Source organism: Falco punctatus (assembly GCF_963210335.1).
Source record: "Falco punctatus genome assembly, chromosome: 7".
Classification (NCBI taxonomy): Eukaryota; Metazoa; Chordata; class Aves; order Falconiformes; family Falconidae; genus Falco; species Falco punctatus.
This window is the reverse complement of record NC_137587.1, coordinates 44,693,003-44,707,541: the sequence shown is the minus strand read 5'-3', so window position 1 is coordinate 44,707,541 and position 14,539 is coordinate 44,693,003. Positions and strand designations below refer to the sequence as shown.

General features: G+C 40.3%; 1 protein-coding gene across 4 annotated transcripts in view; it reads right to left on the bottom strand.

The window, feature by feature from the left end:
• The window catches only part of AKT1 (AKT serine/threonine kinase 1), a 74,750-nt gene that overhangs the window by 18,070 nt on the left and 42,141 nt on the right, over positions 1 to 14,539 (bottom strand). For all 4 annotated transcript variants that reach the window (XM_080397339.1, XM_080397338.1, XM_080397336.1 and 1 more), the window contains 7 exons: positions 10,505 to 10,616; positions 7,561 to 7,708; positions 5,646 to 5,777; positions 5,416 to 5,481; positions 3,655 to 3,723; positions 2,809 to 2,934; positions 1,406 to 1,534 (listed from right to left, as the gene is read on the bottom strand). In XM_080397339.1, coding sequence (XP_080253465.1) covers positions 1,406 to 1,534; positions 2,809 to 2,934; positions 3,655 to 3,723; positions 5,416 to 5,481; positions 5,646 to 5,777; positions 7,561 to 7,708; positions 10,505 to 10,616 — 782 coding nt within the window. The remainder of the gene's footprint in view (positions 1 to 1,405; positions 1,535 to 2,808; positions 2,935 to 3,654; positions 3,724 to 5,415; positions 5,482 to 5,645; positions 5,778 to 7,560; positions 7,709 to 10,504; positions 10,617 to 14,539) is intronic.

Genomic DNA, 14,539 nt, shown 5'->3' with positions numbered 1-14,539 from the left:
ACTGAAGACTTCTAGTGATCCATGGAGAGCTGGCAGCTATCATGAAACTGGCTCCACCTCCTTGCTGCAAGCTACTTCGACAGGTGCCCACGTTCTTCATTATTACAAAGAGACTGGAGGCCCTTGGAAGCAGCTGGGAGTTAAAAAAAAACCAAAACCAAAAAAACAACCACCAAACAAAAACTGAGCACACTGCTATGCAAGCAGAGAGCGCAAAAGCGCCGATCAGCAAAGACATCAGCTCTCATTAGAAATATTCCTCCTCCACTTTGGTTTTCCATACTTTGTACTTCTGCATACTTCAACTCGAGAAAGGTTTGCAATCCCCAAGCCTCTCATCCCAGAGAAAGGCTACATCCTGGCTGTGCCAACAATACATAATCTGCCAGCAGCCCCAAGACTTGCTTCTGCCTGTGCTCTGAGCTAGATGGAAGTCTCAACACCACGGGTAGCAAAGCACCCACTGCAAGGCAACCAGCCCTTCTGCGAGACACACCGCATTAGCTCAGGCTCCGTGCCCTACTAATACCGTGAGTCTGCTTCCAGACAGCTCAGAGCGTGGGCAGAGAAAACTAGCGTCTGCCTGCAAAATACCATGTATACATATATCCTCTATCACACAACTTCACTTTTGATCTGCCCGTAACTAACTCACAGCTATAACACCACCTGCGTTGCACAACTTTTAGGATTATTTCCAGGATGAAAGCTGCCAGCACACATTTGCATTCCACATTAAAAAAAAAAAAAATTAGTACCAAAAAATCCGCAAAACATATACAGTTTGATCAAGAGATCCTCTGCTTGAATTTATTTCTTCCGAAACTGAAAAGTTCAAATTAACATTGAGAAAACATCTTGTGCTGTTACAGTCACAAAACAGTCAGCACTTTTAATGCATACCATTCTAAATGCTGCAGAAAAAGCTTGGTCTGTCCTCTTTCTGAAAATGTGGCCTTATACTATCCTCAAAGAGTAAAAGAATTGGACAATACTTTCACATCTTAAGCAAAGTCCTGTTGATAGCTTTCAAACAGGCCAACACACAGCAAACAAACTGCAAAAGAAGCATCAATTCATCACGTAATATTTGAAGTTATTTAGAAGTCCGGGTTTTTTAATTAGATTTCTGACACAAGCAGCAAGCACTGTTCCAGTAAAATGTAAATATTGCCTGAAGTGGAAGGAAAATACTACTCTGCCCAAGAATTATTACATATTGTTATGCTGAAGATAAGTCCCAGAACATGATGAATAAAAGATTCTCAGTATGTGTTTTGACATAGCAGTAGTTACTGCATGAACACATTATGGCACAGGAATTTTTCTTTACTTTAGCATCCATGCCGCTATCATGGATGGCATTTGAAAAGATAATTTAGTACAACAGCCAACATAAGTGTACCTCTGGTGCAAGATACTCTGGAGTGCCACAGAAAGTCTTCATTGTTGCTCCATCCTTGATACCTTCTTTACATAGTCCAAAGTCTGTTATTTTTATGTGTCCATCTTTATCCAGCATAAGATTTTCCAACTGAGAAGAAAATCCAAATGAAAGACATTACTATGTATAACATACATGGCTCCTGAGCAAGCCAACGAAAGATAATTTCTGCAGATCAGTTTTCAACCTCATTCTCACTGGGGTCAGAACCATAGTACCTGCCAAAGCAGGTATGATGTAAATATACATTTGTGTCACTTTCCTCAGTTCTTTAGGGAACCTTACGTAACTGATTTGCAGTCTTTTGACTAACTGATCATATATACAAAAACAACGCAGTATGCAGGCATTGTATTTATGCTTCTGCAATATTATCACAAGCAGAACACCTGTTTTTTTTAAAAGTATATGAAGTATTCCCGTTCTTCATACAGCTCCATCCCTACTTTTACCCTAAGTGATTTTATGAAGTATCCTGTACCAGCAAATGATAGCAAATGAAACAAAAATCAAATGCAAGGAAGGCTAAAGAACCATTTCCAAAAAGACTCTTCACGTGAGAATCACTTTATACTTTTACTCAGCACGTGGCGTTCATCCTAGCATATGCCACTAATTTTTGAGAAAGTCATCCAGATTTCAGGGCAGAGTTTCCACTGTGTATGAAATAAAGCAGTCTTTCAAAGAAATCATGGTGATATGGGAGACCAAATCCCAGCAGAAATCCCAGAATGACTATGACATAGCCTGAAAACGTTACATGAACTACCAGTATCCCCTCATCCTCTCCTGCAAACACGTGGGGGTGGGGGTGTGTGGAAAGCTATTGTTGTATTTTCCTTAAGAACTTCCCAAGCTGGTTTGCAGATTTCTTGTTTGGCTGGGGTTTTTTTTTCCCCTTCTGTGCTCACCAAACAAATCAGCAACTTCAAGCTTACCCAATTTTCTAACTGCAAGCAGGTACTATGAAGAGAGTGCTGTGCAGCACGTTGCAAGGAAGCACAACAGCCATGCAGTACGAATATGCAGCTATCTGCTGAGGCCTGGCTTGAAGAGCCCAGGATTATGTTCCGCCACACAGAAGAGCCAGCAAGGTTTCTCTTGGAACATAAGCAGGCGAGTGAAAATGAAACCCAAGAAGCTCGGTACCCCTTCGTATTCTCTTAAATGCTGCCAGGGTCCTGATAACTGCACTGTACAACCTCTTAGACTATACAAGTGTTCAGCCATCCAACAGCTGCAATAACTGTTACGTAAAAGTTCAGTCAGGAAAGGTTTTCTCATAGTTCAGGCTCATTTGCTTTTGCGACTAACAACCAAAAAGACCAAACCCCCAAAGCCTATGAAATTACTGTTCTACATACCTTCAAATCTCTGTAAACCACATTCTTCTCTGAATGCAGGTAATCCAGTGCTGAAACAATCTCAGCTCCATAAAACCGAGCCCGGTCTTCAGAAAAGACACGCTCTCTTGACAGATGGAAAAACAACTACAAGAACAACGATTCGTTACCCTTAGACTGCACACGTTTCTGAGTTGTCTCGCACTTTGCAGGCCATGCTGCTTGGAATGTGGTAGTACCCGAGAGAAACCCCCTTCCCATCCTCACCCAGCTGGGTTCCCAAATGCGTTAAAAAGCATCATACATTAAACAAACAATTATATTTCATATTCACAGACGCACACTGATAACTAGTCTGTGTGTTGCACATTCCTGTATGTACAGAAAATGACAAAAATTCATTTTGATTGAACTACATTTACACATTAAAACTACAGTTTAATCCATGATTTAGAGACTTGTTAATGTTCCAGCTTCCCCTTCTTGACTGTCTAACAGTAGTTTGCTATTTCTGGTTCTCCCTCCAAAGTAACAAGCGCTGACAGTATTCATTAAAAAGTGTTAAAAGTTGTCCAAAGAGCAACTAGGAAGCAGCCTTGCCTTCTTGAATTACTAGATGTCAGATTACAACATTACTGTCACGTAAAATATGAAGCTACACCCAAAATCTCTATTTTCTAAAAATGGAGTTAAGAAAATTAAGAGTCTTAATTCTTAGTATTAGTTAAACCTGCAAACAGCTGTTTAACTGGGACAACTTGGATTAACTGGAATTGCAAACATGGACCTTAGCTAAATAACATCAAGCAGAATTAGTAGTAGTAAAGGAAAATCCTGAAGTATTAAACATTATTACATTTCCCTTACCTCCCCTCCATTAGCATACTCCATAACAAAACACAAGCGATCATGTGTCTGAAAGGAATACTTTAAAGCCTGAAACAGATTCAAACCAAAGCTTAGAAGACAAGTCACACCAACAGTTATAAAAGCATTTTAATAGATTTTCAGAAATGTAGACAGAGATGAGATTTTCTATTTTAATGGACTTTTTGTCCTCGGATCTTATATAATACTTACACTTCCCTGTTGCAGCTGAGAACTGATCCACCACCAGCTTATTTCATTAAATAAACTGAATAAAACGTTAAATCATTCCCCTGCAGAAGCAATCAGCAATGCCTATCTATAATGCTGTGAGACAAAGCCCTGGCTCGTTAGCAGCGATACAAAACGTCCCAGTAGCAGCTCTGAAGCTTCCTCCCCAGGCCACAAGCTCCCACAGTTTCACCTCACAGACAAGGGGCCACAACCAAACGCCAGAGCTCAAGGTTTTACTGTCCTGGCTACAAGCCCTCTTACATGAAACACATGTATTTAGACACACCAGCCTTCTGCTCTCTGCCCTGCTGCCTGCAACTGCTCCCCGTTGACAACCTGCCAGAGGATTGAGCAATGCTGTCAATACCAATTTGTGAGCAATTCACAAAAACAGACCAGACAGAGGGTGTGATGGAGCGTCACAAGGTGCCTTTGTACAGTCCTGTCACGTGTGCTCCTGTGGCAAGAGTAACATCAACTTGTTTGTCAGAGTCTTAAGTTTTTTGGTCATAACCTAGTCTGGTAGCTGACCTCTCAAGACAGCCCTTGTTTTGGGTATTTGGGTTTATGAAAGAAAATCAGAGAAAAGAAAACTCCACATATGATATCATTGTCTTCATTACTAGAGAGGGCGTTTTTAAACCAGTCATATTTTTGCAGAGAAAGGGAGGATCAGGTATTAGACATGCCAACAAACATTTCCTGATTATACCAAATACAGCCAATATTTACTTCCAGAGGCCACGCTTAAAAGGTCTAAATTCCAGCTAAGCCCTTGTGTACCTGGACAAAGGAAACAACCAGGATCCTACACTGGTCTCTTACAGGGCTTAAGCAGCTGGAAACAATTCAGACCCAACTTGTAACAAATACTAGAAACAATCTTGAGGTGGAACTTAGGTATCTGAACTCAACCCAGGGAAACGCTGGTGTTGGAGGACTAAACTGAGACTATGGTTTGATTTTACAGCTGTGCCAATCCAAAAGGAAAGCAGCAGATAAAGCATGGTCTTGCTCTTTCCTGCCCCATCCCACATGCTCCCACCACTATCCTTTGGCTGGCATTACCAGTGCTCTGACTCCATAGCAAGCTGCTTCTGGGAGCTTAAAAAAAACCAACAAATAAAGGCAAAATTAAAGGGTTTTTTCCCCCACTGTATCTTCCTAAATTTGTTTGTCACAAGATCAGGATCACCCTGATCTCTGCTACAGAGAAGAGACAAAGCATCTGGAGGACAAGGAAAGCCGGTATTTCTCCCAGAGATAGAAGCCATTAAACACGGGAGCCAGCAAGTCAAACCACACCCTGAAACACTGTCTTTAAGAGGTACTGAGGACCTGCTCTGCAAGAATCAGAAGGCTTGAAAAAGCGTTTTAATTTATGCTACCCAAAAACGGAAAGATACAAAAATACACAGCTGCTCTGAAAACACAGATCTCAGATGTATTCTACAAATAAACAGAAAAAATAAGGAAAGCCTTGATTGTCACGATGTCAAGTTACACTCAAGAGGATGAAATGCTTACCGTTAAGAATGGGTGCCGCGAGTTCTGTAAAACCCGGTTTTCTGTCAGCGTGTGCGCTACTTCATCCTGCAACACAAGCAGAAGGAAATCGGCAAAGTGATTCCCCAGATCAGGGGTTCATTTCAAACACTAACAGAGCAATTATCTACAAGTACTCAGAGAATCCTTGGTATGACTTTCCCGAAGGCTATATCAAGGATGAACCACATTCCCGTTTCCCATCTACTCACCTTTGCTACAATAACTTCCTTCTTCAGAATTTTCATAGCATAATACCGTCCAGTTGCTTTTTCTTTAACTAAAATGACCTTTCCAAAAGTGCCTTTTCCCAGTAGTTTAAGGTATTCAAACTCATTCATGGTCTGTTAAAGATACAAATAAACAAGAACTGAATGACATGAACCAACAAGAAGTATGTTATTCTCAGACTAGAACTTCTCATTCACATGAGAATGCTTTGCATATATTGCGTATGTGAGGTTTTTAATCCTTTTGCTTAGTAGAATTCAGGAGCAGAAATGATTCTTCCACAAAAATGAGTACCAGTGCACTCCCAAAGATAATCAACAAAACTATTTAGGGAAAACCGTAAGCTTTCAATTAAGAGAACACTCTCACATGACTCGACACTCAACTGCAAGTACCACTCAACATATATTCCATAGACATTTTGACCACTTTGTCAGTGCAGACTTTTAGTAAAAGTCACACGTTGCTCTAATTCCAGAGATTAAACCCATTCTTTTATTCTGATGTTCCCCACCGCTCTAGGGGACCAGCTTTCTTGTGCTTCATTGAACAGCACCGAAACCCACAGAAAAAAACCCGCCTCACAGATTAGCCATTCACTCTTATTTGTCTCACCACTAAAAAAATGTTGGGGGAGATCAGAATCTGTTGCAGGCTGAGGATAGTCTCCGTACTGTCACACCAATGACCATTGCCAACACAGCAACAGTGAGACTTACGCAGCCAAAGGTTACTGCAGCCTCAGGCAGAGAAAAACCTTAAGATGCTCCCAACAGCAAACTTCCTCCATATTCTTTTCCAAAGCTGGATAAGGAGACTTTCTGATCATTATTCCAATACTGTTGAATCCAGAACCCCAGTAATCATTTTGCTTATCCTCACTAACATGCCCAGAGACAGTCACTGTCTCAGAAGAACGTGTATATTTGACCAACAAGTTGGTTCTTGCATTTCTATGAAGAGCTGCCCAGTAAGAATGGTATCTCTTCAGTCAAGGACACAGAAGTCTAATGGCAGCTACAATTGCTGCTCCTGTGACACAAGAGTGACACACATACTTAGTGATGACGCTGGTGGATGGATATCTTTTTTCTTTAAAAACTTCATCCGTTTTCCCAAAACTGAAACAAACCTATGAAAGTAAGTGGGGATGATGATGGTGAGGTAAGGACACAAAGAAGTGCCTTGGTACAATACACCGACATAGCACTCACGTGGGAGAAGGTTCTATCAATTCTTTCTTACAAGAGTGGGTGGAAATGGTTCAGACAATGGAAACCCAACAGAAGACCACAAGGGGGTAGAAAGAAGTTAAGGGATGTTGAAGACAGATACCTAAAAGGGCTCTACAGGGCAAAGATCTCCTCTGGCACATACTCCTTTCAAGGAAAGCCATTGCTGAGCTGTCCCTGTGCATTCAGGCAATGCTGTGCTTGATGCAAAAACCCAAGCTCTAGGAACACTATGGACACACACTGCAGCATCTGTCTGGGAGTTAGCCTAAACCCTTAATCCAGAGCAATTAAATCCACTAGACCCACCCTAAATCCTGCAAATCCACTGGAATATCTTTGCACCAACCTGCAAAAGTTTACACCGTCACACGGTCCAGCAGGAGCTATGATTTCAGGCCCTGTACCACAGGAAAATAGGCAAACCAAATCCAGACCTGAGCTGGCCTTTAAAGGCCACCCAGTGACGACATCTGAACTCAGAACTCCAGTGGACCCAGACAGGCTTTGCCTGGTACTTGCTAAGATCAGGTAATTGTTTTCTCCAGAAGCAGCATCTACAACCATGTAATTGTTATGGGAACAGGTATGTCTTCATGGCTATTCCTTGTCTACATTCAAGAAGACCTAGAGAATACTGTTATTCCTGGCTCTGCTCACTTACCACTTTGTGTTTTGGCTTTGTCATAGAAACTTCCATTTCTTCAGCACCTGAATTATCACTGGGAGAGCCGGATCTAAAATCCATCATCTCTTCCTCTTGTTTCTTGAGACTGTCTGCTACTGTTTGGATGGCTTTTGTCCATTCTTCCCTGGCAATATATAATCAAAGACATTTGTTACTTGTGACGTTAGATTACTGTCTGCCATGGCAAGGGTCACAAAGGAATACAGAGCAACTAACGTTCTCTGGTGATGAATCAATGCAACATACAAAGAATCATGTACATTTCCAAGCTCTGTAAAAATGGATTTTAAGAGCACGTTTAACATGAACCTTTATAAATCATACTAAAAACAAGAAACAACTGAAGTTCTCCCAGTCTGGATACAATACAAGGCTTTTCTGAGAACAGAATTTCTAACAGGCATTCAATCAGCGGCTACAGATATAACCTGGTGATAGAGATTTACATAACAAAAACAGGTTGCCAAAACCAAAAAGCAACAGGTTCCCATGCAACACAAAGCAATTAAACACAGCTTCTCCACTTCTGTGGCACACTGAAACAAACATATCTAACTGCTGGGGTCACTGTGCCACCTCTTTGCACACATATCCTGAATTTTAATGGCAAGGGGTATTCTAGAAGAAAGTATTAAAGCCCAGGATAGTCAAGTTATTCCTCTATTCTGAAGATGATGACAGAAGTACAGCAATTCCTGTGTATAGTTTAGCAGAATGTCAGCAAAAGCAGTGACATTTTATCTTAGGCACAGGCACAGGTCTTGGTCATAATAAAAGTTTCCGCAGCTGTTTCAAGCAATGGGTGCTCTAATACTGACCCCTTCGACATCCATGGAGACCACTTCCACTCCAGTGTTCTTTGGGAAATTTCACACCTTTGGAACTACTGAAGTGAAAGTTCTTGGCGTTCACTTCATTTCACTGCAATTTTATTGAACATAAAGCACACAGCTCGTAAGGTTTTACAAGGTTTTGGGACGGGCTTTAAGGCATAGAGGGGCTGAAGACATATTCAGTGGGCTATGTGAATTTACCATGGTTTACTACCTTTGCATCCATAGGGAAAAGGACATAGTGTTTAATTCATATTTTCCGGGCACTGGCTAAACTCTTCTCCCAAAAACAGTGCAGGTAAAACTTTGCTACTGGGGCAGAAACAGAAGTAGCCAATACTGAACAACTCTACACACAATCTGCAGTGAAGCCATACCATCCTTAGCAATGTAAAACATTTCACTGGTTCTGTGACGTTATTAAAAAAAAATCTGAAATATCGTATCTGAACATGTGAATTTCAGTTTGTGATGGACGGAAGAAGCAGATCACCCCAGAGGAAGCAAAGTCCATGCAAAAAGGTACCCAATGTAATATTCTAATGAAAACTGCACCAATGACACATAAGGTCTTTCCCACCCTGTACATTTTTTATCTGTGATTTTGTCTGAACATGCACTATCCAGCCCTGTCTGGGGCACCAAGGTAATGCTAAACATTCTGAACATTCCCCCTATACTCCCAGCACAGACTACTTCATTCACCATCACAAACACATTCCTTTACTTACTGGTAATTTTTCATATTCAGAGTGATTACAAGAAGAACTTTTTCTTCTATATTTTTATCTCTGTAACTCTCTCAAAAAACAAGTGTTGGTTTTAAAGGCACAGAGAAAGCAAAAGACATTTCACATCTCTTTTAAGATTTGTTACTGACTTGGTTGAGATCTCGGCTCTCCTGGAGTGATTATCTTTGATTTCTGGGAGACCAGCATTTCACCCTCAGCTTTCAAGTCTCAAGCTTACACGACAGAGGTGACTAACACTCTGAGCCCTGAAGTGTTACAAAGCTGACTTAATTGGCTAGGAGGGAACAAAACAAGACTGCAACACAATCTTCCCCCAAGTGGAAATTGTTATTCACTTGCTTTAGGGTCACTGACCAAAAAGTTACTAAAAGAAACAAGGACCAGTTTCTTTTTCTTTGCTTTTAATTCGAGTTCACCTCCTTCTGATCATTCTAATAGAATCAAAAGCAACAAACAGAAACTTCCTTTTAATCAGTGCATGCAAAGGCTGTGCAAGAAAAAAAGCAAGAATATTAGGCTGAATTCGCTGGTCTTCAAAATAAACATGTACCGGTTTCATATCTAGGGAGGACAATGGTTTTAAAATACCCCTTCCCCTAGGGCAATGGTACTGGAATAATTTAAATTCAGTTCCTGAAGAGCAAGTAAATATTTAAATACTCTGTAGTTGTAGAATAGCTGTGCTGGAAAACTGTTCTCTCAGGAGGTAAGAGATCAATTCTCCAATGATGAGAGCACAGGATGCATGCTCTTAGCTTTGTTTCCTAACAGCTGAAACAGAAATCTGCACCTGCAGCAGATAACTATCACCTTTATTATCTAATTTGCATAAAACATTAGCAATCAGCAATGACACAACTAACTTTTTTCCTTTAAAAACAAGGTGTCTAAAAAGACTCTATAAGGTCAGTATTTCAATACAACTCAACTCTGCCTGAATCTCTGTTTCACTGGTGCTCATTCTTCCAGAAACTCCCAGGTCAGAAACCCTTCATTTCACATACCACAACATTCCCAGTGAGAAATGAACCTTAAGTTTCCAGAAATAACTACCTGTGTGCTGGCGCACACCTGCATCTGTCTGCTTTGGATACCCAACGTAACAACACTTCATTTACAAATACTACTCGAAATCCACTCCCTGAAACCCCACTTATGGTACCTTTTATACTGGAATGCTCTGAAACTGAGACGCTCAGAAATTATTTGTTGCTTTTCAGTCTAGACGTACATCATCTGATAAATAAGAGCTTCAGCAAAGGACTTGCTATTAATGCTGAACACTTGCATCTGCTTTTGCAAGTAGTTTATGTATTAAATATGAATGAAACATACCGCTCCTCTGGAGTCTCCACATGAAATGTTCTTTCAATTACTGTGGTCCACTGGAGGCATCTAATGATAAATGTGTTTGGTTTAGGTCGTTCTGTCTTCATCAGCTGGCACTCTACCACAATCAAGGAAGAAAGAGTCATGGTACATAAGCAGGTTTAAATAATCATTTGTCTTTATTCTTATCTAGCAAACTGTTGCAATTAATCAGCCATAGAAATCTCTGTAAGTACTTCTTCAGGAGACTTGAGACAATTTACTGTGTTGATGAAACCAATAAATAGCTTGGGAGATAGTCATCTAAGCAGCACCGAAATCAAATTCTGCTTAGAAAGGCTCCACATTTGGTCTGCCCATAGAGGTAAGGAGAAACATGATGTGATGACACAGAAGCCATTCAGACTCAGGTCCTACACTCCAAAGGTCATCCAGAGCACGGCACACAGACTAAGTCAGCTGATAATGCAGCAATTACATCCACTGAAATTAAAGTCAAACCCCCACATTCCCTCCCTTTGACTTTCCCGACATAAAACCCTGTCCTTGGCTTTCAAGGAGTTGGTAGAGAGTGTGTTTGGCCTTTTGCAGCAATCAGACGATCATCAGACTCAGCATTTCCAGTCCTCAAACACTAGAGGGAACATCAAACTGCACAGGCACCCCCAGAAAGACCCCGTCGAAACGCCTTCGGGACAGCTGCTGGATGCTCCAGGACAGGCAGCCAACAGCTTCCATCATTGCCAGGAATTAAACACAACCTAAACAGGCTACAGAAGTAAGGCTGCATGCAAAACCGCCGCTTCCTTCATAAAAATGCTCTCTCTCGAGCTATGAATTTCTATTTTTTATTTTAAAATCACACCTACTATTTAAAACTTCATAGGATGTTATGAGTGTTTATCCTTCAGATTTGGGCCTGAAAATGCCCCTTATTAAAGGTACACTAGCTATACTAAAAAAGAGCATCTGAAAAACAAAAGAAAATCAATGAAATAACAAGAGAAGGCAAAACACCACATTTTTCAGATTCATATTACTAGAAAATCTAATGCTAATTAAACAGCTCCTGTTAATGGAAAGTCAAATTAAGAAACCAAGTGAGCGGGGTGGGGATGGGAAATAATTGGGCTTTTTTTTTTTTTTCTTTTTACATTAAACTCTTTTCCTTGCTGTTAATGAAACCACAAGCTTGCTTTTATTTGGTCTTCAGGTCCTAAATCAACTACCAAGTAAATAAAAAGGCGCTATGAAGACAAGAAGAAATGTTTGCTTACTGCTAGCTATGAACATCCTCCACCATCAGCAATGCACAATTTGAGGACAGAATCTGGCCAAAATAACAGTGCATGTTACTAAGGCTACACTGGTATCATTAGGTTAATTTTATTATTGTGAAAATTCAGAATGCTCAGTTTTAAATTCAAGATCTTAATTAGCACCAAGATAAAATATTTACCACCAATGTTTTTGGGTGCTGTATTTTTGACAATATATTTCACGCCTCATTTGTTACTGGAATTATAAGCTTTTCAATGAGTAACTTTGCATTTTTCATGACGAGAAAATCTAATTTTTCTTTACTAGCACACTGAGGTTATACTGCATCCTACTAAAGCACTGCAATTAGATAAAAGAAAGTTTATTAATGAGTCATGAAAAGGTTTTAGTGTGATGAACGGCACTCCTTCATTCACCAAGATTAAAGAACTTCCACACAGCGACGCAGCCGTGCTTGCCATATTTAGCCTTCCAGCCACCTCCATCCTCTTCTGCAGAATGGCAGTGAAAGCCGAACATAACTGCACGAGCTGGGGCAGCCCAGTAAGCCCAGTTCTGGTAAACTCAGCTCAACAGATCACATTCCTGATCGCTCACCTTAGCTCAGCTGCTCTTTTTTTTGGTTGTTTGTTCTGCCTCCCATTTTTGTCTGCTTAATGTCGTTCGATTAAGGCTGTGGTTGTCCTCTATGAGCCTGCACAACACAGCCCTAACAGAACCCAATTTTCTTCTTCAGCCAAATTCAGTATATTTGGATCGTGCTAATCCAGAACTGTTCTGCTATACTAATCCAGAAGTGCAACATTACAAAGAAATAAACTGAGAGGTTTTGCTTATTATTTTAAAACAGACCTTAGATTCACATTTAGTGTCTCAGATTAAGCATTCTGAAGTAGCAGCACAGTATTTAAACTAGCCATGAACCCTACATTTTAACCATTTCATTGCAGCATAATAAACCACACAAGGCATTTTCTGTCATAGAAGGCGACCAATTAAACATCACCACTTTTCCCCTAAATCAGCACTGTCCATTGATATTTGTTAAGCTTGCTGATCCAGCAATCTTTAAGGCATACAGCAAGATGAATAATAGAGATTTGTCAGTTAATAACCACTATAATTCAAGTATGTCACATAGAAGTGTTTTGTTTAGTGAACAATATGCTGTCTAATTACCCTGCTCAATCATAACAGCACATATCAAGAAATACAGAAGGCTTTATTTTTAAATTGCTTTACCAAAGTGCTGTGACACATAGGTTTCAGAAACTTTGAAGCTACCACTTAGTTCTCCCCATATACAACAATCACATGGATTTTATCAGCAAAACGATGAAGCAGCAGATTTTTTCTTTTGAAACCAACTCCATGCTCTTTCCTGTAGTTGGCAAGCTAGAGAAGCACCAAACCTGCCTTCTGTAATCAGGTACCACAACATGCACTACTACAGCAGAGCACAGAGAGAGATGCTGTATAATGCTAGGTCTGATTCATGGCATGTTTGGGGGTTCTGCTATAAAAACATTCAAACGTGGGCTAAAGGTCACTTACCCGTTTTGAAGACAGTTTTTCCTGTCAAACAGGCCAATGTAAGTATCCCCCATTTGCAACAAAGTAAGCACTATAAACAGCAGCCTGTTAAAAATGATTTAAATTGCTCTAAAGAACCTCTTGATTCTTTCCTGGCTTTGGTCTTTTAAAGTAAGTAGGACAGAGAAATTGTTCCTAACAGGAATAGACACCAAGGCATTCAAATGTAAATTACCATTTTGTATTTGAAAGACACTTAGTATTATCCCAGTGACTTTCTAAAATGTCACAATATTTGCTTCCCCAGCACTTAAGCTAAAAGGCAGATTACTCACGATGAAAGTGTCAAACTCTGCTCCCTATATAATGACATCACACTTAAAACAATAATGTCAAGGAAAAGTCTTTCCCATTCCTGCTTTGGTTTCTTTAAGGCAGGCAATGAGGGGGGAAAGACAAAAAAAGAAAAAAAAAAAAGGAGGTAAATCAGACAAGAATAATGATGAACAAATAAAACTTTGGAAAGGGAAACAGGAATATTATGTTGAAGTACTCCTTTTCTGCTAGAACCACCAGACAGATTCGCCCCTAAACAGCTCAGCATGGCAAAAAAGAGGAGCTGGGAGCCCTGCGTTACAGACCTGGGCTAAGATGGCCTCTAGTAACAGCAGACAAAAGATCTGTCCGCTAATCTGGCCATCCTGTGCCCTCTGATAAATGCTTGACTGCAGACACGTAGTCCTGTCCCAAAAGGAGCGCGCATATTGTTGATCAATTATGTTTTCAGCTGTACAACAAAACTACCACAGTCCACCCTCCTTTTTGGCAGTCGGAGAAATAATCCCCTCTTTCTAACAGGAATAGCCTCTCTCTCCATGTGGTTTTTCACAATATACTGCTCTTCTCAGCTATATGGTTTTAAAGGCTTATAACCTAATAGGCAGACATACATGATAATCCGAGATTACAATCGGTATGAAGGCTACTTATCTTGCAGATTTACAACACAGGCTCTATTGGTTATTTTATCTGCAGGGTCTAGCAGAACTATTTAGGTACAGGCTTTTTTATTCCTTCTGTCTTGCTAGCATGAACACAAATATTACTCAAAAATCACAGTTAAATGCTCAGGCACCATCTTTCAGAAGTTTTGTTTTGATTTTGGTTTCTGCCTTTGTTTATTTTTTTAAATAAATCACCAACAGGTAACTTCCAAAGAAAATAAAC